General features: G+C 39.5%; 1 protein-coding gene across 6 annotated transcripts in view; it reads right to left on the reverse strand.

Moving 5' to 3' along the window:
• Positions 1–3,417: 3,417 nt before the first annotated feature.
• The window catches only part of RNF144A (ring finger protein 144A), a 68,236-nt gene continuing 44,453 nt past the window's right edge, over positions 3,418–27,200 (reverse strand). For 4 of the 6 annotated variants that reach the window (XM_075086877.1, XM_075086875.1, XM_075086872.1 and 1 more), the window contains 6 exons: positions 15,596–15,700; positions 15,316–15,376; positions 14,020–14,227; positions 11,165–11,312; positions 9,374–9,463; positions 3,418–6,292 (listed from right to left, as the gene is read on the reverse strand). In XM_075086877.1, coding sequence (XP_074942978.1) covers positions 6,161–6,292; positions 9,374–9,463; positions 11,165–11,312; positions 14,020–14,227; positions 15,316–15,376; positions 15,596–15,700 — 744 coding nt within the window. In that variant the 3' untranslated portion in view covers positions 3,418–6,160. Of the gene's footprint in view, positions 6,293–6,403; positions 6,435–9,373; positions 9,464–11,164; positions 11,313–14,019; positions 14,228–15,315; positions 15,377–15,595; positions 15,701–21,419; positions 21,439–27,200 lie in introns of those variants that run through there. The other 2 variants (XM_075086876.1, XM_075086878.1) reach the window with 2 other exon arrangements.

A 27,200-nucleotide genomic window follows, 5' to 3' on the forward strand; every position in this document is an offset into this window, starting at 1 on the left:
ATGCACTGTGCTTGCAGGTTGGCAGTGGTAATGTCTAGCACCACCTCCATATATGTGTGTGTACCTAATTTAATGTCTACTATCACGTCTATTAGTACCATTAAAACTAGTAGGCTGCTAGAACTAGCACTGTGATTTTGTGCTGTGGTATTCAGTTGCCCCAGTCGTTCAGTTCTTAGAGGACTGGCATGATTTTGACTTAAACTGTGTCACTCGGTGCCCAGGTACATTTCAGAAGTAACTCTGGGGCTGGGGCCACTCCTAACAGAACTTACTACTGTGGATATGGGTCACTTCTGATGACTGAATGATCCTAGACACTCTCTATTTGCTAGAGCATACAGAGGATAGAGGCTTGCCATTTAAGAATTCAACTTAAATGTCCCAAAGTTAGGTCCTCAAAGTCTGTTACTCCACTTAAGAGTCTTTTCAGTGCTTGAATCTCCAATTACAGACCTGTTGTGCAGAAATCCAGTAATAGCTGAAGGCACTGGGTAAGAAAATCCTTCTACAGCAAAGTAAGCTGAACATGGCAAGGAGACTGAGGAAATGCTCAGGAACTACATGTTACTAAACTACAAGATAACTGCACATGACTGAGAAATAACCCTCCTTTATAAAACAAAGTTTCAAAGCAAAACATACCCTAACTGGAAGCAACTGGCTGTGGGAGCAGAAGAAGAAAGTAGAAATATTGCTTTGTTAATAATACCTGTTCCTAGAATAGGTCAAAACCCTTTGTGGCATTTATTGAATATTTTCTGCCCAATTAATTGAATAAAATATCTAAACTGATCTTTCCATATGGAGAAAAAACATTATGCTCCATGAAATGGAAAGAAAGGAGTGACTGCATAGCAGCTATTGTGGCCTTGATTTTTCTTAAACTACATGCATATTGGTTATGCATACCATTTTTTTTTTAAGAAATTGCACTTGTACTTCTTTCAAGCATGTAGAAAAATTGTATCCTAACAAGCAAGAAGGAAACTGTGGGGACTGAAGAAAAGACTGCATCCTCAACTGCAGTTCAGGCAAAATGGCTGCTGATGGAGTCAAGAACATGAGAGTCAATTCCCACTGTCAAGAGAGTTATGTTCTGTTGTATGGAAGATTGGGCTTTGCCTTTAAAAGTTTTACCTCCACAACACAAACTGAGGGAAATGCAAGCTTCCCACTGTGGAGGGATCTGTTACAGCCACCTCTACCAGACCTAAATCTGTGGTGCACGAATATACACACATCTCAGTGATCCTTGGAGCAGCACATTCACCCAAACAAAGGGTACACCAACGACTGCAACAGGGGCTCTAGAGATAACCAGACTCACTCATTGGGTAAGCTGCAAGATGATGAGTCAGAAGCTGCAGTTATGCCCAGAAGTGAGGCAGCAGGTCTCCAGGCCACAGGCTCTGCTTGCCCTGAAGGATGAAGAGGCAGATAAGCATAGGAAGTCCTACCACAACGAAAGCACTTTCCTTTAGTGAACATACAGCACTGAAAAGTCACTATGAAGAATCACAAGAGACACATTAATTTAAAATATCTATTGAAATTACAAATTAAACTCTTCAATATGATTCAAAGTACAAAACACAACATTAAAAGGCATTCAACAGTTCTTTTATACATCACAGTGTTAGTGGCACAAAATGTACTTACATTTCAAATACATCAACAGAACTATTTTTACACTGGTCAAATACATTATTTATACATATGCATGACTTCTTCATGCTTATCCCTATACAAGTTTAAAATATAGCCATGATAAAACGATCAAGAAAGGTTCAGTTATGTACCTGTACCTAATGTTCCTGGAATTCTGGTAAGAGAGATACACAAATCAAAGCAATAATGAAGACCACAGGGCTCTAAACACAAACAGCATGCCTTACTTAGTATAAGTGCATTAGCAATTAAGCACTGATGCAGGCATTTTTGATGTCCTTAATATCACTGTCATCAAAAAATGTATTCTAGCTGTTTTTCTCAGGATTTTAGATTATGTATGTGAAACGTACAAACTTTGGTTTTAAAAAAGCAAACCTGCACAAAGCTTTATGCATGCTGCACCTCACAGGGATGAGAACGGCCTGTATTAAATACATTTATTCTTATACAGTAAAAGGCCTACAGATGAAAAACACAAAACTTAATTTTTATTTTCCTGCCCAAAACAATTTTAAATCAAAAGCACCTCATCATTTTCTGATCTATGAATATTTTATGCTGTCAGCTCTATAAACAAGAGAGCTTTTCACTAATTCTGATTGTGTTTCCTGCATGTCAGGTGACTAACTGTAAGCCGAGAGCTGATCCAGTCAGCTCATATTTTGGATTTTGCCTAATTCATAAACTGGAGTATTTGAGGAAAGATCATGCTCCTTGGTATGTAGGGGAAAGCATCCCAAGTTCTTGGCATGCTAAAGTCAGTAGTAGGAGGTTTCAGGATGAATTCCAGCATGAATAAAATTGAAATATTAACATAAAAGTACAGTAAGCATTTATATGTAATCTTTAATCACAGAATCTTGAAGAGCTTCAAAACCAATGAATTTGCCCTCACAGCCCTCCTGTGAGGTACATAAACATTGTTCCATCTTTTTAAAAGATGGTTAAATTGAGATAAGAAGAGAAGTAACTTGTCCAATGTCATGTGGGGAAATCTCAATGCCATTGACGTCGGTGCATGCCATGCTACTGGTCTCTCTCTCAGGACTGGCTTCAGCCCAGCTAATGAATGGCAAGTCAAGGGAGATGCAAAGCCTCTGGAGTCTGGACTCAGTCCCATGCTTGCTAGACAGGACACCACTTCACCCCAACAGAACATGCAAATGATGTACTGTTACAGACTCCATTAAAAACAGCATTTAAGACAACACCAAAAAAAACCCTAAAAATAGTATAACCATAGAAATGTAACAGAAATCATGCAGTGAATCTAATTTTTGTGGTGTAAATCTAAAATGCCAAAGCTGTTGTAACAGAATTTCATCTGAAAAGCAGCATAGTCAAACATTTGCTTTTCCATTGCAGGGGGTTTAAATGTCAGAGTTTAAAATAATTTATTTACAGTTCAATTTCAGGGTATTAAATGTCACACTATCAACATAAGCTGCAACATAAAACCACTCCAGACTCAATATATCTTCAACCAGAAGTTGCTACTTTGGAAACAAAACAGCATTTAAAAAAATAGAAAAAAACAGTGCCAAAAAAGTGCCCAAGAAGAATGGAATGACATTTAGTAAACCTGAAAGGATTAGGTATTTGGTAAATACATGTAGGCATATAGTCTATCCCAACAGCCAGGATGTGAAAGAAGAGCTATGTCATAAAAATCTCTAGCAACAATTCAAGTATGTTGAGATCGGAGACACAGATAAGATATACTGACAGAGTACACAGTTCTGATTGTATATAATATTACCTGTGAGCATTAATTATAAACTGTCATTTTAAAATGTCTGTATTTGTAAAGGACTTTTTTTTTTTTTCTTCTTCAGTCTGGAAATACATTTCTTTTGACATTGATTAATAACTGGTCACACAACTGTGGAAAACTCAAGCTTCACTATATTGCCACATAAAAGCCATCTCTAAGAAAGGCACAGAGAAAATAAACCTCATACCAGGACAGTCTGGTACTGTTAACAGGCCACTGCACCTCTGCTGTTTACTGTCATCCCAGTAGTAGAACTGGCCATTAGAACCACTGCCACATACAGCAAAATCCTGTAGTGCTCCCAATTAGAAAATGGACAACCCATGAAATCTTGATGTCCTTTTGTCCCATTGTTTTCTCCAGTTAAATAGAATTAAAGGGCCAAGGATATAAGGTCATAGTTTAAGCTTACCTGGAGGAAGCTGTCCTTCGCAGAAGGGTTTCCATTACTCCTGCACACTGAAGCTATGGCTCAGGGCGAGCCAGGTGCTCGGCTTAGGGTACCTCTGGGGAGACGGACTGAGTTGCTGCCAGAGCTGGAGTGAGACAATCACTTCACTGCCTACTGAACCCAGCAGCGCTTCACACCCCACCAGGGACCGGCAAATGGTGATTGAATGCACTATCCAGACTCCCCTACAGGCATTTTTGAACAAGTAAGGAATTTTTAATAACAAAGATACCTAAAATACTAAAAATTCTGTGATAACAAAAACAGATATTATGAGTGAAGTTCTGAATTGTGCATTGCCATAAATAATCTGAAGATATCACAAGGAGTTCAGACTGGCTGGAAACCAGCTATCCTTTTTTTTAATGTTATAATGGCTGAACTCATTAAAATCAAGCCAAATAATTTGGCTTGAATTGCAGATAACCTCCAGTTCCTGGAGCTAAAACCTGTAGTTAGATACAGTTTGATTTTGGAAACTATTAAACCTGGAAGAAGGGGGAGGAGAAGAAATTCAAGAGTATTTTTATAAAAAGACAGTGGCCCTTTCCAAAATTGTACCCTACAGTCTTTTTATTTAACAAATGGACAGTATAAAATGAAAGATAATAAAGAAAGGAGTCATTTCCTTATGCTTGAGTTATGAAAACATATTCCCAGCCAGTGACAGCAGCCAGAAGCAGTTGTATTTAAGGGTCTTATATTTTGAGTGCAAAGTTATTCTGGCTTCAACATATTCATCCACCCTTGTACATTGGTAATACAAAGAAATAAATGATGATGAAAAAACCGCAGTCAAACGTCAGTCCACAAGCCATTCAACAGAATGTTTTCCTTCAGTACTACACACAGACATACACGTTGTTTCAGATGCTCCATATTTCATGGCAAGGAGTTATTAGTCAAATTCTTGTATGCTTTAAAATCAGAACAAAATGGTTTTCAATAAAATATTTTTAAAGAGAAACTACAATGATTAATAGCATGTTGACTAGCATGCTTTACTACCCTGGAGAAACAGCACTGTGAATTCCGTAAAACTATCAAATCAAGTGATTACTTCTCAAAGAAAAACTTGTTTCATCACAGCATTGTTATTAACAGCATACACCATACATCATATGATATCAACTCTGAAAATGGGCTAAGTAGTTTAAATGTAAAGTACAACTTCCACAAATATCCCAGGCATTTTTATTATTAACTACAGGGATAATCCTGATGTATTTTTATACTTAAAAGGAAAGATTCATTGATAACCGAAGAGTCTGCTAAATAGTAAAGTTAGTCCTGTATTCTTTAATAATTGCCCTAAAGACAGAAGCAAGCTATCTTGAACTTCCAAAATATTTCAAGAGCACAGCTATTTACACATTTGGTTTAAATAGGATTTTATATATATATCTATATAAAAAGATTAAGATACCTGGATTAGAAGTTACGTAGCCCTGTAAGTGTAGCAGAATCCTAAACAACAGCAAAAAATAACAGTTCAGAAAAACACTAGTGGTCCAGCGGTAATCAATACCATCAATGCATTTTTAAAAGAACCTTGATTAGATGGCAGGTTTATGTCAACACTCACCCTTACAGCTTCATTGATTAATTTTTAAAATGTAGCTTTCGATCAAACAAATTTCTTATAAGACTTCAAAAAATTCCCAGAAGGCAACAGGACCAACTTTGTCCTTCTAACCCTCCGCAAATTTAAAGAAAGGCATAGGATGGCCTATATGCACCTTATTGATTTTCTTATACTGGAAAAAAGGTACTAAAAAGGACGTTGTGATGGATTTAATAAAAACAAATGTGTAATAAACATGTTAAAGTCACACTAAGTTGACTATCTGATTTAAATGATAGGCAACTTAAATATATACAGGAATAAGACACCAAATTTTGAAGTGAACAGATATGCAGGAAGTTTAGATGTGTATGCATTTCTAGCTTGTTTTGCTGATGTGATTCAGCACAGTTCCCAGTCCACCAGCAGGGCATCAGAATTACTTTTAGAAGTATCACCTCTTCATTTCAGATAGCTACCTGGGTCCATGCTCTCCCTTTAGCACCAAACTTGCCTTCCATTACACTCCTTGTCTATTATCAATTATCTATGCAACAGTTCCTGGAGCCAAGACTGTGTGTCAATGAAAAGCAGAACGGGGCAAGTAAGGCTACAGCAATGTAAGTGCAAGAGGGAAACATCAACAGCAACAATAAAATCATAACACATGTTGTGATGAGTCCAATCTTCTCTCAGTCTAGGTAGGTAGAGGGTCGTCATCTCCTTTATTACATTTGCACTTGCAGCACAGAACAAATGGTGTAGCAAGTAGAAGGAAGGGGGAAGCCACCAAAAGTAGAAGACCAAATCCTGCGAAAATTCCTACCACCTGTAAAAGAAAGGAATAGCATTGCAGTAAGGATAAAAACTGTCTAGATTCTACTGATGCCAGTGCATCAGTGTACTTCAAAGGGATCTCAGCAAATGTCATTGATCTTACCAGAGCAAGGACTTTCCCCTACAGTCAGCTCCTGCGATCAGTAAACATGAGTGAAATCAGAGAGCGAATGTTCATGTTTCATTGCTTGGGTCAGAACCATGCCACACAACTCAGTTCCATCAAAGTGATGCAGATGGTTATTTGCCTTTTTGAGTTTTGCTGTATCTCAAAGAACTGGTGAAGCAACTGGCTAGATATTTAATATTTAGGTTTGATCATGAAAAACGTATCAGTTTCAATACTATAAGAGAGTTAGAAACTCCCACTTTCAGATGTTCCCCTTTTTGCTGGAGGAAACTCCAAAAAGAATCAAAGTTCTGGTGTTATTCATGGAGAATCTGGGAAGATTTCCACAAACTTCCCACCAGCAGGAACACAAGCTTGGGAATCTCAGCCACAGATTACAAACAGTAGAGACTATAGGAGGACTTTGCATATGCCAAGTGGCTTTTTGCAGTCAGACCTGAGCCCATCCTGCTGCTTCAGGACACTTGACTAAACTCTACCTAAAAGCATTTTTTTCATTGACATTTATGATCACCCTCTGCCCAGCACGGGCAGAGGACCACAGACCTACCCATCCGGTCAGTGTGCCAAACTATATTAGTTTCTACAGAGTTTAAATTTGGGAAATTATTAAAAAAACGTTCTAGTTGAGGTTCATTGCCTGAGGAAGTTTCCCATTTGCAATAAGCAACTGTAAGAGTAATGCTGCAACACTATGCCCGCAAATTATTTGAAAAAATAATTTAGATTTATTCATAGGAGAGCATCTGTGAATAATTTTGAATGATGAAGGCAGGAGTGGAATGCTAATCTGCTAGAAAAGCCTCACAACAGAAGGCAAAAAGAAATTAGAATGCAGTACTCATTAAGAATTCTTCTAGCCAGGGCTAGATAAGCTGCTTCAATTAGCTGGCAAATATTTAATTAGGCATGGTATGGATGGGATGATTTACCGGTACTTTTGTCGGCCACGGACAATTTGTTGTTCTGATTACTATGCATTTCTTTTTGCAATTCCACTATCCAGGGATTTTCAACGGAGGGGCTGAGAGGAAAGGCTGCTGGCAGGAGATGGCGCTGTGGGACAGCAGTCACCACCTTCAGACTGCCTCCTACTATGCCAAATTCCCTCAATCTTGGATTTCAGCTGTCCAGGGATAAGGAACTCAAATTTCCTTGCCCTAAGAACTTTATTTCTTGGCAAGAGCAATTTCTTTTACAGCTTCACAGGTGTACACATTTCATTACTCTTTTTTTTGGGAGATGCTGACGATCTGATGCAACTTCCATTTACTAATCATTGCATTTACTACAGATGTAAACCAAAGCTAAATTCTCATCTCCTTTAAAAACCATGAGCTGCAATTATTGCCATACTGGCTCTTTGGAGACAGCACACCCTTGCCCAGCATTCTGCAGCCCAGACTAAGAGTGCACTGGCCAGAGACAAGCTGGAAGTTAGCAATTCAGTGGACCAGATTCATTACTGGCACTTTTTAAGAGATATCTATTTACACCTTCTTTTCAGCCTCAATACGACATCAAAGAATTCATTAAGTTTCATTTTGTTTAGGGTTTTATTGTTTGTTTATTTTGGGTTTGTTTTTTGTTTTGTGGGGGTTTTGCTTGTTTATTCTTTAAAAAAAAAAAACTACTGAGTGTTACTTACTCATTTTCTACTTGGTTCTGTTGCTTCCGAAGAAGTTGATGTCCTACTCAGCACCAAGCCATTCCCTCTGGCCAAAGCAAGTGTTTTTTTTTAAATCCACAAACAACAAACCAAAGGCTCACCTCAATTTGCCTTGGATAAATATTGAAAGGAACTTAACATAAGGAAATAATTGCAATGTTGATTTGGATTTAGTAGGTTTAGGAGAATTATATCCTGATTGGTGGAGAATTATCACTTACTTTCTCAACAATGATCAGAACACCAAACATACTGTTTATCAAAGATATTTGCACTAACTGCTGTGGCTCAGAACAGATTCCAAATACCAGATTAATGACCTTATATTACAGGTATATCAAGAAAGCTTATGTACCCACACACTTCCTAAGATACCATTAGCTAAGCCAAGCAAAACCCAGTCTACAGCTCAGGCACCGAGGGGTGTATGTGGAGGGGGAGGGGTGTGATCTTTCTCCTTTTATTTCAGTTTAGCTGTTTGTCCAGACTTGGGGTTTATTCTCTAGACTTGGGGCTTATGTTCAAATGGAAAGAAATCTGCCCATCATGAAAAGCACTTCATCTCAAGCTGAGGTAGATATTTACTGGCACATAGTTAATTTAGGAAGAGATGAGACAGATACCCAGATGCCTCTGTGTCTCTGAAGTGACTGTAAAGGCAGTAGAATGGACTAAGTCACACATTGGCATTTATTTTGGATGCATCAAAGTAGTGCAGAGAGCACTTCCATTACCAGCATCCATGCTGGGTCCAGCAAGACTGGATCTAGACTACAAGAGGTATCCCCTCACTCTTTGTAATTGCCAGTTTGAAGCTGTGTTTGGAACTACTGATAAGGTCACTGGGTTGCCTTCTGTCCAACCTACATGAATGGGTTAACTGAAGTCCATAGCAAGATACTGAGCATACTCAGGCTAATTCTTTTCCAGTTCTGGATCTGGAGCCGAAGAACCCTTGCAGGATGAGCTTCCCTGTTAATAGTCTAGATGGTGGCAACCTAGTTTGTCCTCCCTGTTTACTGAGAGCATACCTTGTCACTTAACTGGCTCTGCAAACACACCCTTCCTAGTTTGCAGTGGCTTTCTGCCAAGCAGTGTCCTCTCTGGGAGAGCTACTTGTTCCTCTCCAAGCTACTGCCCTCATTAAATCTGATATGAAAATTTGTTACCATTTGGCACGGAATTTTTCCCTAAGGTGTTAAAATAAGTACAGCCAAGGAAGGCACTATGACAGTAGTAGACCTGTACAGAGCCTTTAAATATCTGAACTTTACCTGTGTTCTGTGCCAGATAACAGATGCCCTGGAGTGTCCCAGCTTATTTCGACAAGGTCCTTTGTCATAATGTATAAGGAGAAAATCATCCTACAAAATATTAAATTAAAAGGTAAGTAATAAACAGAAGTACAAACTGTTCTTCAAGTTATAGAATACTATCTTCTGAGAACTTATAAGCAGATATTTTAGAAAATAAAAGCTTAGTGAGGCGGGTACAGCAAGGTCGAACCTTTCCAAAACGCTTAGTGAAAAAACTTAATTGTAAACAAACAGGTTTGTTTAGCAAGTGTTATACATCTGTAATGAATTCTTCTTCCAAAGGCTCTCAACCTATATATTTAATTGCTAGTAGGAGTTTAGCAAGAGGATCCAAGGAGCGGCTGAGGGAATTGGGGTTGTTTAGTTTGGAGAAGAGGAGGCTGAGGGGAGACCTTATCGCTCTCTACAGCTACCTGAAAGGAGGTTGTAGCAAGGTGGGGGTCGGACTCTTCTCCCTAGTAACAAGAGATAGGACGAGAGGAAACGGCCTCAAGCTGCACCAGGGGAAGTTTAGGTTGGATATTAGGAAAAACTTCTTCACGGAAAGGGCTGTCAGGCATTGGAAGAGGCTGCCCAGGGAGGTGGTTGAGTCTCCATCCCTGGAGGTATTTAAAAGAACGGTAGACGTGGTGCTTGAGGATATGGTTTAGTGATGGACTTGGCAGTGATAGGTTAGTGGTTGGACTCAATGATCTTAAGGGTCTTTTCCAACCTTAGCGATTCTATGATTCTATGATTCTATAAGCTGCCCACTGCATATATTTTACACACATACAGAATGAGCAAAGGAAAATGAATACTTGTACCAGAGACTTCCCAAACTTGGTTCCTTTTATTAGTTGAAGAATAAAAGGACAATACAGATTTTTCATAAATGATGCCCCTATCTGTCTGCCATCCTTTGGCAAACCAGCCAAGATATCAAGCCTAGTACCAAGGGAAGACTGCTTTTTAACTGAGCATGTGAGAAGCCAGTAACTTAAGGACTGTTGGTAACGCATTCAAGTGGGACAACCACAGGATTTGAATAGTCAGAGTAGCTTTCGGGAGCTTAAAACATTTCCTTTGCTATTGTTAACAATGCTATAAAATAAAACAGATGACATGGAAACAGATGTTGTACACACTGTGATCCTTGGGCATGATAACAGGCTGATTTTAAAAAAACATAAACATGACAGCAGCAGCTTATAGACTGACAAATTCCTGGTGTTAGAACATCGTTTTCTTTTTCGTATGTCAGGTCTATTTCTTGTCCCACAGAATACAATGAATGATAAACAAATCTGACTGCTAGAATCCTGCATGGTGATGCATCAAATCTAAAATTTATCTCATAAACTTTCACAGACTGAGAACATTGCTATACTCATCCTGTAATTCCTTCAAGAAGAGGAACATTGAAAAGTCAGTACTAAATGAAGTATTATTTAAAAAAAAAACCAAAGAAAAACCCCAAACCCATGTTAGTTATCATGTAAAGACTGCAGACAACACTTCCATGAAATTTTACTTTATAATGATTATTTCCTGACTCGCATAGGCAAAATGCTAAGATCATAAAGGTCAGAAAACATAAAACAGAGCATACAAATCCTATCAAATTACCAGTGTCAGCTCTGGTGGTAGCAGTCCACCAACCTGGGCAGAAGCTAGTGAGCTACTATTTAATTCACTAATGAGACAGCTGAATGGCAAAGCAATGAACTCCAAAGCTTCTTAAAATCAGAGTGCATGGCATGTACTTACATCAAGAGATTCCAGACAGTACCAGCAAAAGGCATGTTTGCAGTTCTTACACATCATTTGGGCACAGCCTTCATCTCGTTCAATGTAAACTTTACACTTTGGACAGCGTTTGATTGGAGCATCATCATCTTCCATTTTAAAAACTGAACTGTGGGAGAGAATGATAAATTAATAAGATGTGTGGCCATGAAGAAGAGAATAACTAAAAAATATGCTAAGATGATAAGCCTACATTTTTATTAAGAAAAAAAAAAAAAAAGATAAATTAGTAGAGATCCACATATTTAACTGATGCCCATGTAAGAGTCAGGACATTTTCTCTACCACCTATTTAACTAACTGTTTGTGTTATCTAGTGATACTAATAGTTATTATACAGTTTTCTCCTGGAATATATCAGAGAAGCAGCAGCTAATTCACACCTAAATGCTTTGTATGTTGTTGTGGTTTCACCCCAGCTGGCAGCTAAGCACCACACGACGACTCACTCACTCCCCCACAGTAGGATGGGGGAGAGAATCAGAAGGGTAAAAGTGAGAAGACTCATGGGCTGAGATAAAGACAGTTTAATAGGTAAAGCAAAAGCTGCGCGTGGAAGCAAAGCGAAAAAATGAATTCATTCACCACTTCCCATGGGCAGGCAGGTGTTCAGCCATCCCCAGGGAAGCAGGGCTCCATCACCCGTAATGGTGACTTGGGAAGATAAACACTATCACTCTGAACGTCCGCCCTTTCCTTCTTCTTTCCCCAGCTTTATATGCTGAGCATGACGTCATATGGAGTGCTGGTTTTGGCTGGGATAAAGTTAATTTTCTTCCTAGTAGCTAGCAGGGGGCTGTGCTTTGGATTTGTGCTGGAAACAGTGTTGATAACACAGGGATGTTTTTGTTCCTGCTGAGCAGTGCTTACACAGAGCCAAGGCCTTTTCTGCCTCTCACCCCACCCCACCAGCGAGGATGCTGGGGGTGCACAAGAGGATGGGAGGGGACACAGCCAGAACAACTGACCCCAACTGACCACAGGGATATCCCACACCATACGGCATCATGCTCAGCCTATAAAGCTGGAGTAAGTTGAAGGAAGGGGGGGATGTTCAGAGTGATGCATTTATCTTCCCAAGTCACCATTACGGGTGATGGAGCCCTGCTTCCCTGGGGATGGCTGAGCACCTGCCTGCCCATGGGAAGTAGTGAATTAATTCCTTGTTTAGCTTTGCTTGCATGTGCAGCTTTTGCTTTACCTATTAAACTGTCTTTATCTCAGCCCACGAGTTTTCTCACTTTTACCCTTCTGATTCTCTCCCCCATCCCACTGTGGGGGAGTGAGAGAGCTGCTGTGTGGGGCTTAGTTGCCAGTGGGGGATAAGTCACAACAAACATCTAGACCATCATCCTTTTTCTTCCTTTCTTCTTTCTCAGAGAAGAAGAGGAAGCAATTGCTTGATGGCACAACAATCCTAGACGACATTTCTTCAGACTGGGGCACCAGGGAGAGATTGCTTGTCTCTGTCCTCCTTAAGGGTCTTCCCTAGGAATTTCCTTCCCAATCAGGAACCATGAGGTTTTGGGGGCATGCCATTCTTTCAGAGTTGATCTCTGTCTCTAACACTGTCCTAACATGTCATGGTTCATGAGTTAGGGTCAGCATTGCCTCTTCTTGTCTTGCATCAATGTGCAAAACCATAGGATGCCCCCTCATATAGTAAGCACAACAGAGGAATGTGGAAACACTAGAAGAACCTTTATCTCCCTCAGGTAGCTTTCTACCAACCATATGAAAGTTTTATGCACACCAACAACTGAAATGTACCTTAATGAATTACACTTCCTGTAGCCACTGCCAGTGGGAGATAAAAGAATGACTGATGGCGAATCAACAGTTTGCTGGAAAACAGGACTGACCCTTAACTGATTGATTGATTGACTGATTGATTGATTGATTTGCCCAACAGCAGGATGAAAAGGCATACACTCACCAGTCACACTAGGGGCAATCATAATACAGAAAAAAAATTTGAATCCATAAACAGTATGTGAAACTCCAAATGCATTGTAGCACAGACTGCTACCAGCACATCATGCTCCAAAATCATTAAGAAACAAACCGTAACGGAGTGAAAAATGAAGCATGAAATAAAAACTAAAAGCAACCAAAACACTAAGGAAAATAAGTAAGGGTTTTTATCTTGCTATGAAGTTTAGTGAGCTTCAGTTCTGGTCAAGCACACATAAAAAGCATGTGCAAAAGTTACTGTATTTGACCAGGAACTCATAACAGCATCCTAGCTAGTCATCTGTTACAGCAAAGCTTGAAAAAAGACAAGTTATGAATAGCTAAGTCCAAGGCTGGCCAGTGCTTTGATGATACCTTGAACTGCTATACAATCTTTGAAAAAGCCCAAACATTAAGTAGGACACATGCACAACAGCCTTTCTTATTCACTGGCTGCAGGATGCTGGTGGAAACACCTTGAAGCAGAACTTAAGATCATTGGCCAAATGTGTGGCAGTTGGGATGACTGACAAGGTAGCCTAAAAAATTACTGTCTGGCATGATGTTACCAACCCTTATGCTCATGAGCTGCCTGGATATTATATTTTTCCCACTGGGGCGAAAGAGTGGCTTGCTAGAGGCTCAAGCAGCTCCTCTGTGCTTTGCCAGGAATGGTGGCAAGGAGTGAGGCTGCCAAGAGCTATCCAGTTTTGGAATACAGCATTAAAGAAACAGGAATTACTAAGTGAAAGGAACAGCTTTAAAATATAATATCAGGAAAGCACTTTTTTACTATTCATATTCTGGTTTGTTCAAAATTGAGTGATTTGTTTCTAAATACTTGATATTCTGCAATACTTTACCTTGTTTCTCCTGGAAGAAAAGAGATTGGCATGTTCTCTTGACAGCCTTGACCTGGATGCCAATTAGATTTGCAAGCAGAGCAGAACTCAATGTCACAGGCTTTGCATTGGACCAGCTGGGGGTCCTGTGGGCTTGGTTCCTGGAGCTGGCAAACTGCCTGGCAAGTAGAGGATGGACACCAAGTCCGACACGGATCCAAAAGCACTTCTGTAAAGGCGCACAAAAGAACAAAATTCAAAGGCAGTTACAAGACCAGCCTTCCATAACAATGTATTCCAGCTGAGGTTGACTGGCACGGCATTTGAAGACACACATTTTCAAAAGAAGCCTTTTAATCTATGTTACCCACTCAGACATAAATCTGGCCTGCTTTGCAAACAGGCACCAAACTAAAGTGAGTTTCCGAGTTTGAATTAATTGCCCACTTTCATTCACTGAACTAAACTTGGTCTGAGAATGAGATGATGTATTTTTTCTTCAGTTGTACTTGCAGTTAAATACAGCATATACTATGGAGGTATAACCCATCAGAAATGTTTTTACAGTGCCTTGCCCAGCAGGACTCTATTTCAAGTTGGTCTCTACCCTAATGTAACCACATGATTAACAATAACATAAACTGTTATAGAGTTTCATCCCTTTCTTGGAGGCTGCTTACTGGTAAGTCATTCCATGTTTCAAAGCCCCCTGAAGTCAATAAAAACCTACCAATGACTTCAGTGGTTTCTAGGCTGGGTCCTGCCCTCAGCAATACCTTACTGTAAGTTCTCTATGGCCACACAGTTCCACATCCCCACAGGCACCCTGTCAGCTTATACCCTCATAAAAATTAACAAGGTTCATGTTATCATTACACATAGAACCATCTAGTAATTCTGCACCAGATGCCAACACAGGAGACAACGGTGGCTCCATAAAAAGGGTCAGTCTGCCTCCCCAGCCCCTAGAGTACTGGTAGTCAACTCAAACAGCAAAGCTCGAAATTGAAGTCACTCCCTCCCTTAGTTATAGAGCAATATAATACATAGCAATTTTCTTTCCTTAGTTTATTCCCAGAATGTTGCAATTCTGGGAATCACGCAGGGAAGAACAGAAACAATGTTTTTTGCTTTTTTGATTTTCTGGGGATTTTGGGGCGTTTTTTGTTTGCTTGGTTTGGTTTTTTTTGTGATGACCAAACAATTAATGTACAATGCTACTGCATGAACATGTGCAGAGACAGATTCTGATTAACGGGATCGCTCTGGAGTGATACTGTCTCACAGCCTTGAAATGGGTAGTGTTACATGCATTACCTCTTTCAAACTGGAGCTTCTTATACCTTTGCATGATTTCTGATGCAACCATGCATTCAATCTGTTGAAGGAAGGAAAAGGAAAAGAAATATTTCCAATTAGGAACAGCAATAATCTAAGGCATCTTCAACAAATGAAGACAAAATATTTGACCTTTAGAAAATTATTAAAAACATATGTTGGCAACAATGGCAGCTGTAACACACAGAGCAAGACACTTTTAAACATCCTGGGAAGAAACGAAAAAAAAAACCAAAACCTATTTGCAGTAAAATTGTACCTCATTTTCTTGCAGATGACCTCGCTTTGGGCAGGCAGCATCAGGGCAGCTGATTGCTGTTTCTAGACCTTCTTTGATCAACAGTTCCACATACTGCTTTAGGCACTGTAAGAGAGCCAAACACTGAATTAACTATCCCACCCAGAATAAATCACTCAGTATGCTAACAGCTTTCCTCTGAAAATCTGAAGAACTGAAACTTCTTTGAAAAAACAGATACTACTCTGTCCCTTTTACAACTTGGCCATGCTCACAGCTTTTGCCATGGTTATACCTTTAAATAGAAAACAGCAGGCTGATTTCCCCATCAAATAACTCTTTCTCAATTTAAAATACACAACAAATTAAAAATAACAATAAGGGGGGAAAGGGCAAATTAAACAGGCAGCTAGGAAGGGAGGAAAAAAAAAAAAACACCACTAAGCTAAAATTAGATTAACCACACTCCAAAAATCTTTATGTGACTGGAAACCACAACACAGCTTAGTAAGCAGTAACTACACATAGACAGACATCTGTCAAGCATCCTAGAGAGCAAAAGGGATTGGTGTATCTTGCCTTCTATTTCTAGAAAATAACTATCTGAACTTAATGGCTAAAGGTTTATCTTTCCCATAGGAAGGAAAAATATGAGAATTAGGACTCCCAGAAGAACTACAGTTTCCATGGGGACCGAATAATAAATGTCGGTAATACTAATACTTTTCTCCCCTAGCAACCACAGCATTTTACCCAAGTCATAATTGAAAACGTAGCATCTAACACAGTCATGCACAGCACAACTGTCAACAAAACAGAGAAGAAAGGGGGATATTTTAGACTAAGCACAAATTAAGACCAAACCTAGTTATTCTTGAAGACCAACCACCCCCCTCCACCCCCACACTTCCCACATCAAGGTGAGAGCTACTGCATAGGTGTCTGCTGGGGAGGCAAGGGGAGCAATGGAGACAGAGAGGGAGATACCCTGCTCTCTGCGGATACTGCACAACTTCTACCAGCTTGACACTACACAGAAAGAGCAAACAAGTGTCTGTTTTCCAGCAGATGGGTCACCCTGTGGTGTTCTCACCCTGCTTGTGAGGTCAGCTGGCAGTAGCTAAGTGAAGACAATTACAGAAAGTAGGTCCTTAACTCTCTGCTACTAGATTTGTGAATATAGAGTGAGCCTAGACCAAAGTGAAGACACAAAACAAGCCTAGCATACAGCTGGGTGGGAGGCAAGGATTACATACCCTGCAGCAAGCTGGCAAAACAGGGGCTTCAAGTACTAACTTGAGGTAGAACTTGCAAAAGGTATGCAGCCTCCGATTCACCATCAGCCTAGGAAGGGAGAGAGCTGCATCGCCCTCGCTGAGTCCAGTGTGCCTAACTGTGGGTCAGAGCACAAAGCCACTTCTTTCCCTGCAACCATGCCACCAAACAGGCCCATCAACAAGCACATTTCCAGCCTAACCCTTTGCATGTGGCTTGTAGCTGCTAAGGTCCAGACTTTGAGTCTACTCACTCAACCTCTTCTCTTTCTGTTCTGCCTCTCTATATGTCTATTCTGCTACTTTCAGAGACCTTATCAGCTATATTAACATTTTATTGTAGGTTTTACCTCTCGCAGCTTGATTACAGCAAAAACTTCACCTCCTGTTCGGGTAGACAGCTTTTCTGGCAGCAACATGCCACCACCTTGACAGCACAACAAATAATTTCTGTCAGATTACCCTTCCCTGTGTCTCCTACTATTTTCTTTTTGGAAAAGAAAACCAGAAACTGGATAATCGATATCTTTAAAAGCTTTACATGTGTAAAAAAAAATCCATATGTGATAGATTATGGTTTCTGTCTTCCTCTTTATCAGTAGGAAGTTAATGAAGACAACTGTTCACTTACTAGATGGTTTGACTTGCAGGCAGTTTCCAAGCCTTTGCTTAGAGCTCTGCAGGTGGAGCAATTCAAGAAAACCACTAGCAGCAACCACAGAAGGCAGAGCTCTGCAAGAACCAGGCCCCAGGTTACCTGCCTTGGCAAACTCTGATTTCAGCTGTAGGGAGGTATTAGTGCTGCCATAATGGCAATGTTGGTTCTTCCTTTTCTCCTCCATTTGCAGACACCAAGTGTGGATTAAAATAAAATGCATACATTTTTAATGCCAGCACTTAGCACTTTTCAAGTGCTAGTGCCAGCACTAGCTTGAAAGTACTTTTCAAGCTGAATGAGCTTTGACATCGTTAATCATTAATGTGGTTAATTCTCTTCCTCAACCTGTTTGGGACCATTGCCAAAGCCCATCTAATTTATTTCCCTTTCCTCAAATCTTCCAAGGAATGACACAGTTCATCCTTGCCACAAACAGTGTCCAGGGCCTTCCCCTGATATGGTACTGGTCCCTACCTCCTCAAAACCAGCCCAGCCAAAGTGCACTTCTTATGCTACATTTTCTGGAAACACAGATGCTATCTCAAGGCCATGAAATATCACTTAAATTAGGCAGAGGATAAAACACTCTGTCCACTCAAGACTTCTTCACTCCAGAGATTTCTGGGTGGAGGAGTTATACAAAGTGGTTGAAAGAGAATTTGAAGGAGAGGGTAGCAGTGGATTCACTTGAGAGCAGACATAAAATGTGCCACTTGTATCAGAAAATTTTAAATCGGCTACAGGACTAGAAATGCACCAGCATGCAAGCAAAACAACACAGTAGAATTAGCTACTCAGTTACATACTATGAAAAATTCATTACAAAACAAATACAAAATGATGACAAATAAATTGTTGCTCATTCTCTATGCAGCTTGATGTTCATTCTATGCTGGAAGGAAGTATCTTCATAGCCTTTTCATTAAGTTAATAAAGCACTGTATAGGATGACTGAAAAATGGGGGAGCGTAAGTCACCCCAAACAACTTTCAAAATGAACTGTAGTACATAATTTTTCTCAGAGAATATAGGAGCTGAAATCAGGTACCTAATGTCACAAGATATCCTTCTTGTTGTACATTGACCCTTACAAAACCAATACACTGAGGAGCATCTTTATGCTTCTCTTAATGGATGTATGTCAATGGAAAGTTACTTTTATTCAAAGCAATACTTCCACCTGTTTCTTTCTTTAAAAAAAACCTCATTGTATTTCAGTAATTAAATAACCAAATATTATTTAAATAAGTCACACTTAGAGATACTCTAAACCTATCAAAACTGATGGTGGTTGTTCTGTACGTTTCTGTTTATGTGTATAGTCTGACATGATGAAACCTATATAAGACTTGGCATGTCACAAAAAATAACTCTACTGAATGAAGCAGGTCATAAGAGGAAACATTTCCTTTGCATTCAGTTTTGTATTTAATTTCTGTACTCTGATAATCTTCACCTGGAATCATGAAGACCTTCCTAGCCAGCAAGAAGAGGGGATCAAGTGTGTAAATTTTTAGTCAATAGTCCAGCTACAGTAACAAACCATGTGTGTGCTCCTACTCCTTTCCCAGTCCAGAACCATAACAATCATTAGGCAAGCTACCCTGTTTTTTACGCTACTCTGTTTACATTGCAACTAGTGAACAGGTAATTGTAGTAGCTTAGATTTCTGTCCAGCATGCATACTATCGGTATGCCAAATGACTCAGGGCAGGGAAAGAACAATTATTATATGATGGCACTCTAGGACACTACTAAGGTGGTTTGGGTTCCTTAGCTATACAGACCTATACCTTAACATTCATTTTACAATTTCCTATACTTGTAAATTAAAAGGAGATTGCAATATACTACCATATATGAATGTTAGACAGGGAAGCCCATGAAAACTACCATATAACTTGTAATTTCCCATAGACAAAGGAAAGCAAAGCACTGCAAAAAAGAAGCCAAGTGTGTTATATATAAAAACTATATATAGGCTATATAAATTATCTGTATAAATCACATATATAAAAACTATATTTAAAACCGTATATAAGGTTATCTAAACTGCAGGTCAAGATGCATCGTGTGCCCCAATTGCTGCCAAACAGCATAAGATCAGTGAGAAGAAACCGGTTAGCTCCCCATAGCATTACACCCGTATTTTTCCCTCTGTGTGTACACTCCTCATGCACCCCTGCTTTGTCCTTTTTCTGCACATCACTATTGTCCTTTCTGGTGTCTGGATGACTTTCTTTCACCTGGTAATCCAAGAATCCTACTGTCGTTTGCTGTGCCCATGACAAAGGTCAGGAGCACATCCACTTTGAGGAGTTTTGGCCCAGCTTCATTTTCTCACAAGGATCAACTGGAGCCCAAGTCAGCAGTGGTTTTACCATCAGCTTGCTATATAAATTAGGAATACCTATGTTTTTGCCTCAGCCTCAGAGACAGATGGCTAATAAAGGAACAACTTCCTTTCTGAAGCTGCCAAGCATAGCCTAATATTTAAAACTCTGCGAGGTGATTTGTATTACTAACCTTTGTACATCAAGGATGGCACCACACAGGAAGATATATTCAGTGACCATTGATGTGCTGTTGCTTTAGAGCTGCACATCATTGTATCTAACATTATAAAGACCAAAATACCCTATGAGAATCAAAATAGTTATTTTTTTGCCTAATTTCCAATTCATAACACAAAACTTTACTCTGCTGCATTTAACTCTAACAAACCTGCCCAGGCCACAGCAAAATCTCAATATAAAGAATTAAAATGTCTGGCTTTTAATTTTCTTTTAGGAGAATTTGAGCAACAATTGTACTTATTTCTGATGGTGGTGCTTTGACTCATTTCTCCTGACACCCAAAAACAAGTAAAACCATCAAAATTCATAAAAGGGAATCTGATTTTCATTTTTTCCATATGGGGCAACATTTATCTACCATCTACTTCGACAGAAAAAATGTGTTCACTTGGTGCCAAAGGTAATTTTATAATACAAAATGCGTGTAATTAAAAACACTTGAAGATTTTTTTTGAGAATATCTTCATTTTTTAAAATAGAAGATCATACCTTTTTGAAAAGTTATAACAAATTTACTTTTACGAATATGTTATTGCTACTATCATGGAGACAATGAATGGCTTTTCAAGATGTCACCTTTTATTTGAGAATTAGGTAGGCAAAAAGATTATCCTGTATTATTTTCTTAACAGCTGCTAGGTGGATTTTGTCAAAATGCAGACTTCTGACTACACTAATGTTGCAGATGCAAGTACCAAGTCATATGGGAAATTTTATAAATAAGTCAATGGATTTGGAAAGGCCAAAAAGCATGACAGGATTGCAGAGCCAAGTATAGCATCACCATACCATTTGATTTATTTCTTAAAACTTTAAATGTATTTTAGTGCTGGCACTAGGCCACAGCCATCCCAAACAAAATGTGCACCACACAAAAAATCATCATAGGCTGGTGTTGGTAAAACACTTAAAAAACCCAGAACACCTACTGATAAAATTGAAAGGGGAAAAAAAGAAGAAATAGAAGGAAAGAAATCTAGCATTTACCAAGTTCTAAAGAAGAAAGGGAATGAATTTCTCACAATGCACTTGTTAAAGGTAGACAAAGGCAGTTGCTATGGTGCACAAATATTAACCAAGTAAATAGCCCTTCACCTTGGGCAGGCAATCACTAAGACTTTTGCACTGCACTTCAGGAACACAAAGAAGGGCTGACATACTTTTTCAACAAAGGAGTGGTTTGGGTTTTTTTTGTTTTGGTTTGGTTTTTTTAACCAAAAAGTCTGATTCTAAAATTAGTGAGTCTAATAGGGGAATATGCAAATAGGGGAAAAGGAAAATAATACTGGAAAGAAAGCTCAAGCTGAACAAGAAAATGTTTCCAAGATGATTATTACCGTGTAGATTAAATTGCTGAAGTCTTGCAAATTCTATATCATCTGCAAAACAGGATTAGATGAACTTCTAAAAATATACATGCATTTATACACACATACATTTATATAAACTTGCATTCAACCACATGAAGAGCCAGGAAACCCTAGTTGGTATTTTATAATCCACATTATAAGTGACATCAAGCTGGGTAAATGTAATGATTGGTTTTGGGCTTACATTCTAGGAAAGAATATGAAGAATATGAGAGGATATTGAGTGAGAAGCACTTATTCAGTGTTATGTAGCTACACATCTACAGTTTGGTCTACAGGTAGTTTTTGTGCTAAAGGGATACCAAGCCAAAGTTCAAAGTTCATGTGATGACCCTACACAGGTGAACAAAACTACTGCAACAACTACTTTTGATACTCTTTTGCCATATTCATATGTTCTGCATACCAGGCATTTTTTTTTTACGTTACTTACAAATTAATACTGGGAACATATCTTTTTTTTGCCAGAAGACAGTGTAATAGCAAGGTTACTCCACTGCTCTGTGCTAATTCCACTAAGCTAATTCTGCAGGCAGTCTGGTGAATAGGTATTTATACTGGTAGACACACTGTCCATAAGTCTTTCAGGTAATGGGATGTAATGCTCATTTTTAGCTTCGGATTAGAACAGCAAATAGTCATGCAGTGTGCAATACTTACCAGGGCAGGGGGACAGAGTACATGAGAGTCAGTGAATTAATGTCTCTCACTACAAATAAATTAGAGAGATATTAATTTGCGTGTCCAGAGCTCAGGTGGAAGCTAATACTCTTGGAATAATAGCTCCCCTCCCTTTTGTCCAAACATCAAATTCTCTCTGGACTAGACAGCTCTTCCCTGAAGAAAACATCGCTTTTTCTAGAAAAGCTTTCCATTTAGACAAAGCTGAACAGTCCCAAGAAGAAACACTCCCTAAAATAAACAGCCTACACCTGCGCTATTCTCTGAAGAGGCGTGAAGAATAACCAAGTACAGTTTGAGCCTGAGTCTTTTTGACTCCTCTACAGCAGGAATTCCTGTAGCCCTATATAACTATCATATCCTACCTTTTTTTAATATTTCAGTGGATACTTCTAAAAACAACAGGAATGCTTATCTGGTAATAAGACAAATGCACTTAATCTTAGTGTTTCGTAAAGAAAGAAAACTACTTTCTCCCAATCTCCATGGTACACTTGGAGCATGCAAGGAAACATGTGAGAGGAAAGAAAGAAAACAGTAGGTTCCTTGAAGAGATTTTAAGCATTTTTCAAACTTACTCCATGGCCTTTTTGTGTAAAATAGTCGTTATAATCCTGCTCAAATCTATTCTTATTTAATCACAGGCTTAACTTTGAAATACTCTTGCACTGCTGCTCCATTGTGCACAATTGTCTACAGCAGATCTACAACATGTTTTTTTTGGTATCACCCTAACCCTACTTGGTTGACAGATGACTTACTGGAAAATATCTATGCACACTTAATCACACAGACTGTGGGAATTACTTTTTTTTCTTTATTAGATATACTGTCAGCTATACTGACCAAATCCAAGAATAGAAGCTATATCAAACGTCACAACCCCCCCCAGATCTCAGAGACAGATGTATATTAGACAGATGTTTAATGTTAGTGATACTACTTTGAACTTTAAAAAATCATTTCCACTTCTGTAGACATCTTCTCAGAGATAATAATCTGCTTTCAAAGAAACCTTCACTATCAAAATTCCAAATTTTATTAACCCTGCAGCACATTCAACCTTAAGAATAAATAACAGGAGGAAACAGTCACTTATCTTGACATTCAGTACTTTGAATTTACAGATGTGAAAGCAGTAACAGAGAACAGTCTTACATGTTTGCTCTTTATATCCTTTGTTTTGTTGCAGAGACAAATCATGCTACACAAGCATACAAAACCTTGACTCTAAGATAAGCACCTGCAAGGCTCTCCAGAGCTCTGCAACAGGGAAATACCTAGTGCCCAAATTTGGCCTTCTATGCTGTGAACAAGAAGGTACACACTGAGGAAGGGACTTCAGCCAGCACCAGAGATGGATAACATCACAGGTGATAAAACATTTCCCCCAAGTGGCAAGTAATTTGAAAAGTGCTGTTCAACAGTCTTCCAGCCACTACCTGTGCAACACTTGGCCTCTTTTTTAAAGAGGCTTTTTTGTTCAAAATTGGTAAGGGTAAATGCATTTTCCTGCCTCTAATGCTGCCAGTTTTTAAAGACTACACCAGCTGTTCTGCAGCCCTTCTAGAACCTATATTGTCAGCCTAAATCTAGTCACACCATCTTGCCTGTGGATGATGGCCAAACAGTGTCTTGGCTGGGGAAGATAAATGAAACCCATGTGCTTCTATATCTGAGGACAAACCATATAATCATTGTTTCCTGAGCTGTAAAAGTTGGCCTTGTCTAAAAGCCCTCATGCTCCTTTCAGCTGGTAGAATCTCAGGATAGGAAATGGCCAGCAGCTTGCCAGGAGCAGGGGCTCACCCATTGCAAATGCCACTGTGCTTAGTGCAAAGACAGTTGTTGATTTAGCCTGTGGACAGCAGAGCAGATTTTTGCTGCTTTGGCTCTACATCTGCCAAAATACTTTGACAGTACACCCAAATATCACAGCAGTCCCTGGTACACACTTCTTAACAGATGCAAACAACTCACAGGCGAGCTATTCACATTAGGGATTAAGTACAGCACCCCTCTACTTGAGTGCAGCCTCCAAAACCTCCACATTGGAGGAGCTGTGCCAGTTTGAGTACAGGGAAATGTCAGCATCAGGCCAGCAGTCAATGATAAAGGTGAGGCAAGTAGTAATGTATGTGTCAAAGATGCAGGTATTTTCAGTGAAAACTACCCCTGAAAGAGGAGCCCTGATGACTTCTTCAGCTTGAGAAATATTAGACTACGGCAAATAACCTGAGACACAGCAATCAATGGCTGTGGAAGTCACAGGCAGGACCAAGCAAGAAGAACTAAATGAACCCAAAAAGCAAGTGCATGTTTCCAGCTGAATGTCTTATAAAGGAAAGGGAAAGCAATGAAGACTTACAGCTGCCTATGGTGGGTTACTGGGATCTTTTTGGTGGATTTTTTTTTTGAGACAGAGTTTATATCCACATTTATATATGAGTGTGTACTGTAAAATATATAGAAGATGAACAATTTTTCTTCAGAGAAATCTTTCACATCAGTAGACAGTCAGCAGAAAATGGCCAAATGATAGAAGGATAATATCTTGTAGCTTATGCATATCTTCATCTTAGAATAGCTATTGCAAGTAGATGTACATGTAAATATTTTTTTCATGTTGGATTTTCAGCCCTGTTTTCTTGCATCAGCTGCTTGTTCTCACTTATTCAGGGCTGCAATTAGTAGAATAACACAGAGTAAACTTTTAAAATAATTTTATTTCAAATGCCAACATATGCAGGATGAAACACTCAGGAGGCAAAAGCAACAAAAAGAATCAGTCTCCCCTTATATGGTTGTTTGAGAAGAGTTCATTCTATTTCAGAACAGAATGAATATTTCTGAGTGGGAAGACAATACACTTGCAAACAAAGGACCTTTCACTTTTACATGCAAAACCTGATGCAAACAAAAATGAACTAGTTTTCCCAACAACCAAATCAAGACATAATGTTAATCTTATTTGGTAACATCACACAGGAGAGGGGACAGCTGAAGGCTCTGCATCAAGTTTAGTTTTCGCTCAGGGTTCTGCAGTTTTCAACTGTGCAATACTCTGTAAATAGGCAAGTTTATTATTTAAGCAGGGGGTTTTGTCATCACAGCACCTACAAGGCAAGTCAGAACCCAGGCAGCCATGTGAATTGCTATGCAAACACATGACGACCTCTAACCATGAAGCCTCTACTAACACATCACATGTCAAGATTAGTATCAGTTCTCTGCTAAGGTTTAGGGGAAGTGAGCACAAGCAGCAAGCTCTAAGCTTTACCAGCAGCTGGCGGGAAACAGGAAAACATTACAGCTGCTAAGAAGTACCCAGATTCTATAAAACCTCACAAGCCATTAGGTTCCTCCCTCCTCCCTGTTTCAAAATAATCAGGGCATCTCCTCTTGGTAGAGGTGGGAGACTGTCTGGACCCAGCCAGGCACTGCCCTGCTAAGGCAGGTTTCCCTTGGCAAGCAGGGACAAATAATGACAGAGAAGCAAGGCAGCCAAGTCCACCTGCTCCCATACACGCTGCTCTTGTTATCTGCCTTGCCCCAGGGGAAGCAGAAGCTGATGCTGCCTCATTTGAGTGAGGGAGAACACTAAGGAAATTGTGCTTTTTCCTGTCTTTCAACTCAGAGGCCAGCAGAGCTCTATGTGCTTCCAGTCAAGCATGACAACAAGGAGCGGGAGGGAAAAAAAAAGGATTCCTACTGCCAGTTACAAGCAGGCTAATGATATTTGCCTTGCTGATCATAGGGTCTTGTCTTCCTTTCAGGTCTTCAGCCTATGAATAAGCTCAGTTAGGGGAATGACTAGAATTAAGTAGACATGTACAGTCATGATTAGGTAAATGCAGTAAACCTGGTTAAAGAGAGCTAGTGATAGCAGGAGAATCTATCACTATCCCACTGTCATGCCACTTGAGATGGAATACACTTAGAAATAGACTTAAATCACAGTTCTGGTAAACTCAGAGGGATACCTATAGGTCCAGGGAATGTTAACCAGCCATCTCAAGGGCTTAAGATAGAGCCTATGGGTAAGAATCAAAGTACATTATCTACTAAACAGACATAAAATTGGCATAGCAGTTATTAATTTCAAACACCACTAAGCTCATCTACATGTCCACAGCTGGCCAACAAGAAATCACAAACAAGCAGCAGAAGGTAGGTCTTAACATTAGTTTTCTTACCTTCTATTTGATTGTAGGACCTCTCTCTCACATATCTGAAGAGCACTTTTTCCTTCCACCAGTAACAAGGTGAATTGCAGATGAGTAATCAAATTTTTTTTTCCCAAAGACAAGTTCTCTCTCAGGCTTCATATTTCTTCTAGACATTTGCTTGTCTGGATTGCTTACTTGACTGATTTTTTTTTTTTTTAAATTTGAGAAAGGTAAGCAACAAGTCCTCTGGTACCAGAATGATCAGCACTGCATAAAATCTTGAAGGGGACTGAACAACCTAATGTGAAGCCAGAAGGAGCTTAGCTTGTGTTGAGTTCCACTTAAACATGAAAAAAAAAAACTTTCCTGTGAGGGTGACAGAGCAGTGGAACAGGCTGCCTAGGGAGGTTGTGGAGTCTCCTTCCATGGAGACATTGAAACCCGCCTGGACGCATTCCTGTGTCGCCTGCTCTAGGTGTCCCTGCTCAAGGAGGACGGTTGGATGAGATGATCTCTACATGTCCCTTCCAACCCCTACCATTCTGTGATTCTGTAAGAGCAGTGGCATCACTGTACTTGCAATACATTATTTGGCACTTCTATGTGTATGTCTGTATCTATAAAAATTATATATGTACACCCAATATACCTGTAATCCTGAATCACACCGCATTTCAGCAAGTAACTGATGGACTTCCATGCAAGAATATAAACTGGAACAAAACCAGTTGTAACTTTAGTACCTATACAATTGGTAACACATCAATGAAACATCCTGTCCTTTAAGACACATGAGAATTTCATCATAGATTATGAAATTGCCAGAATTTCAGACAGGAATTGGACTAAAATTGCCCCCTCCCTTTTTCACCTCACCCCCAAAAAAGCAAAGGCTAAG

This window comes from Phalacrocorax aristotelis, chromosome 3, assembly GCF_949628215.1.
Source record: "Phalacrocorax aristotelis chromosome 3, bGulAri2.1, whole genome shotgun sequence".
Taxonomy (NCBI): Eukaryota; Metazoa; Chordata; class Aves; order Suliformes; family Phalacrocoracidae; genus Phalacrocorax; species Phalacrocorax aristotelis.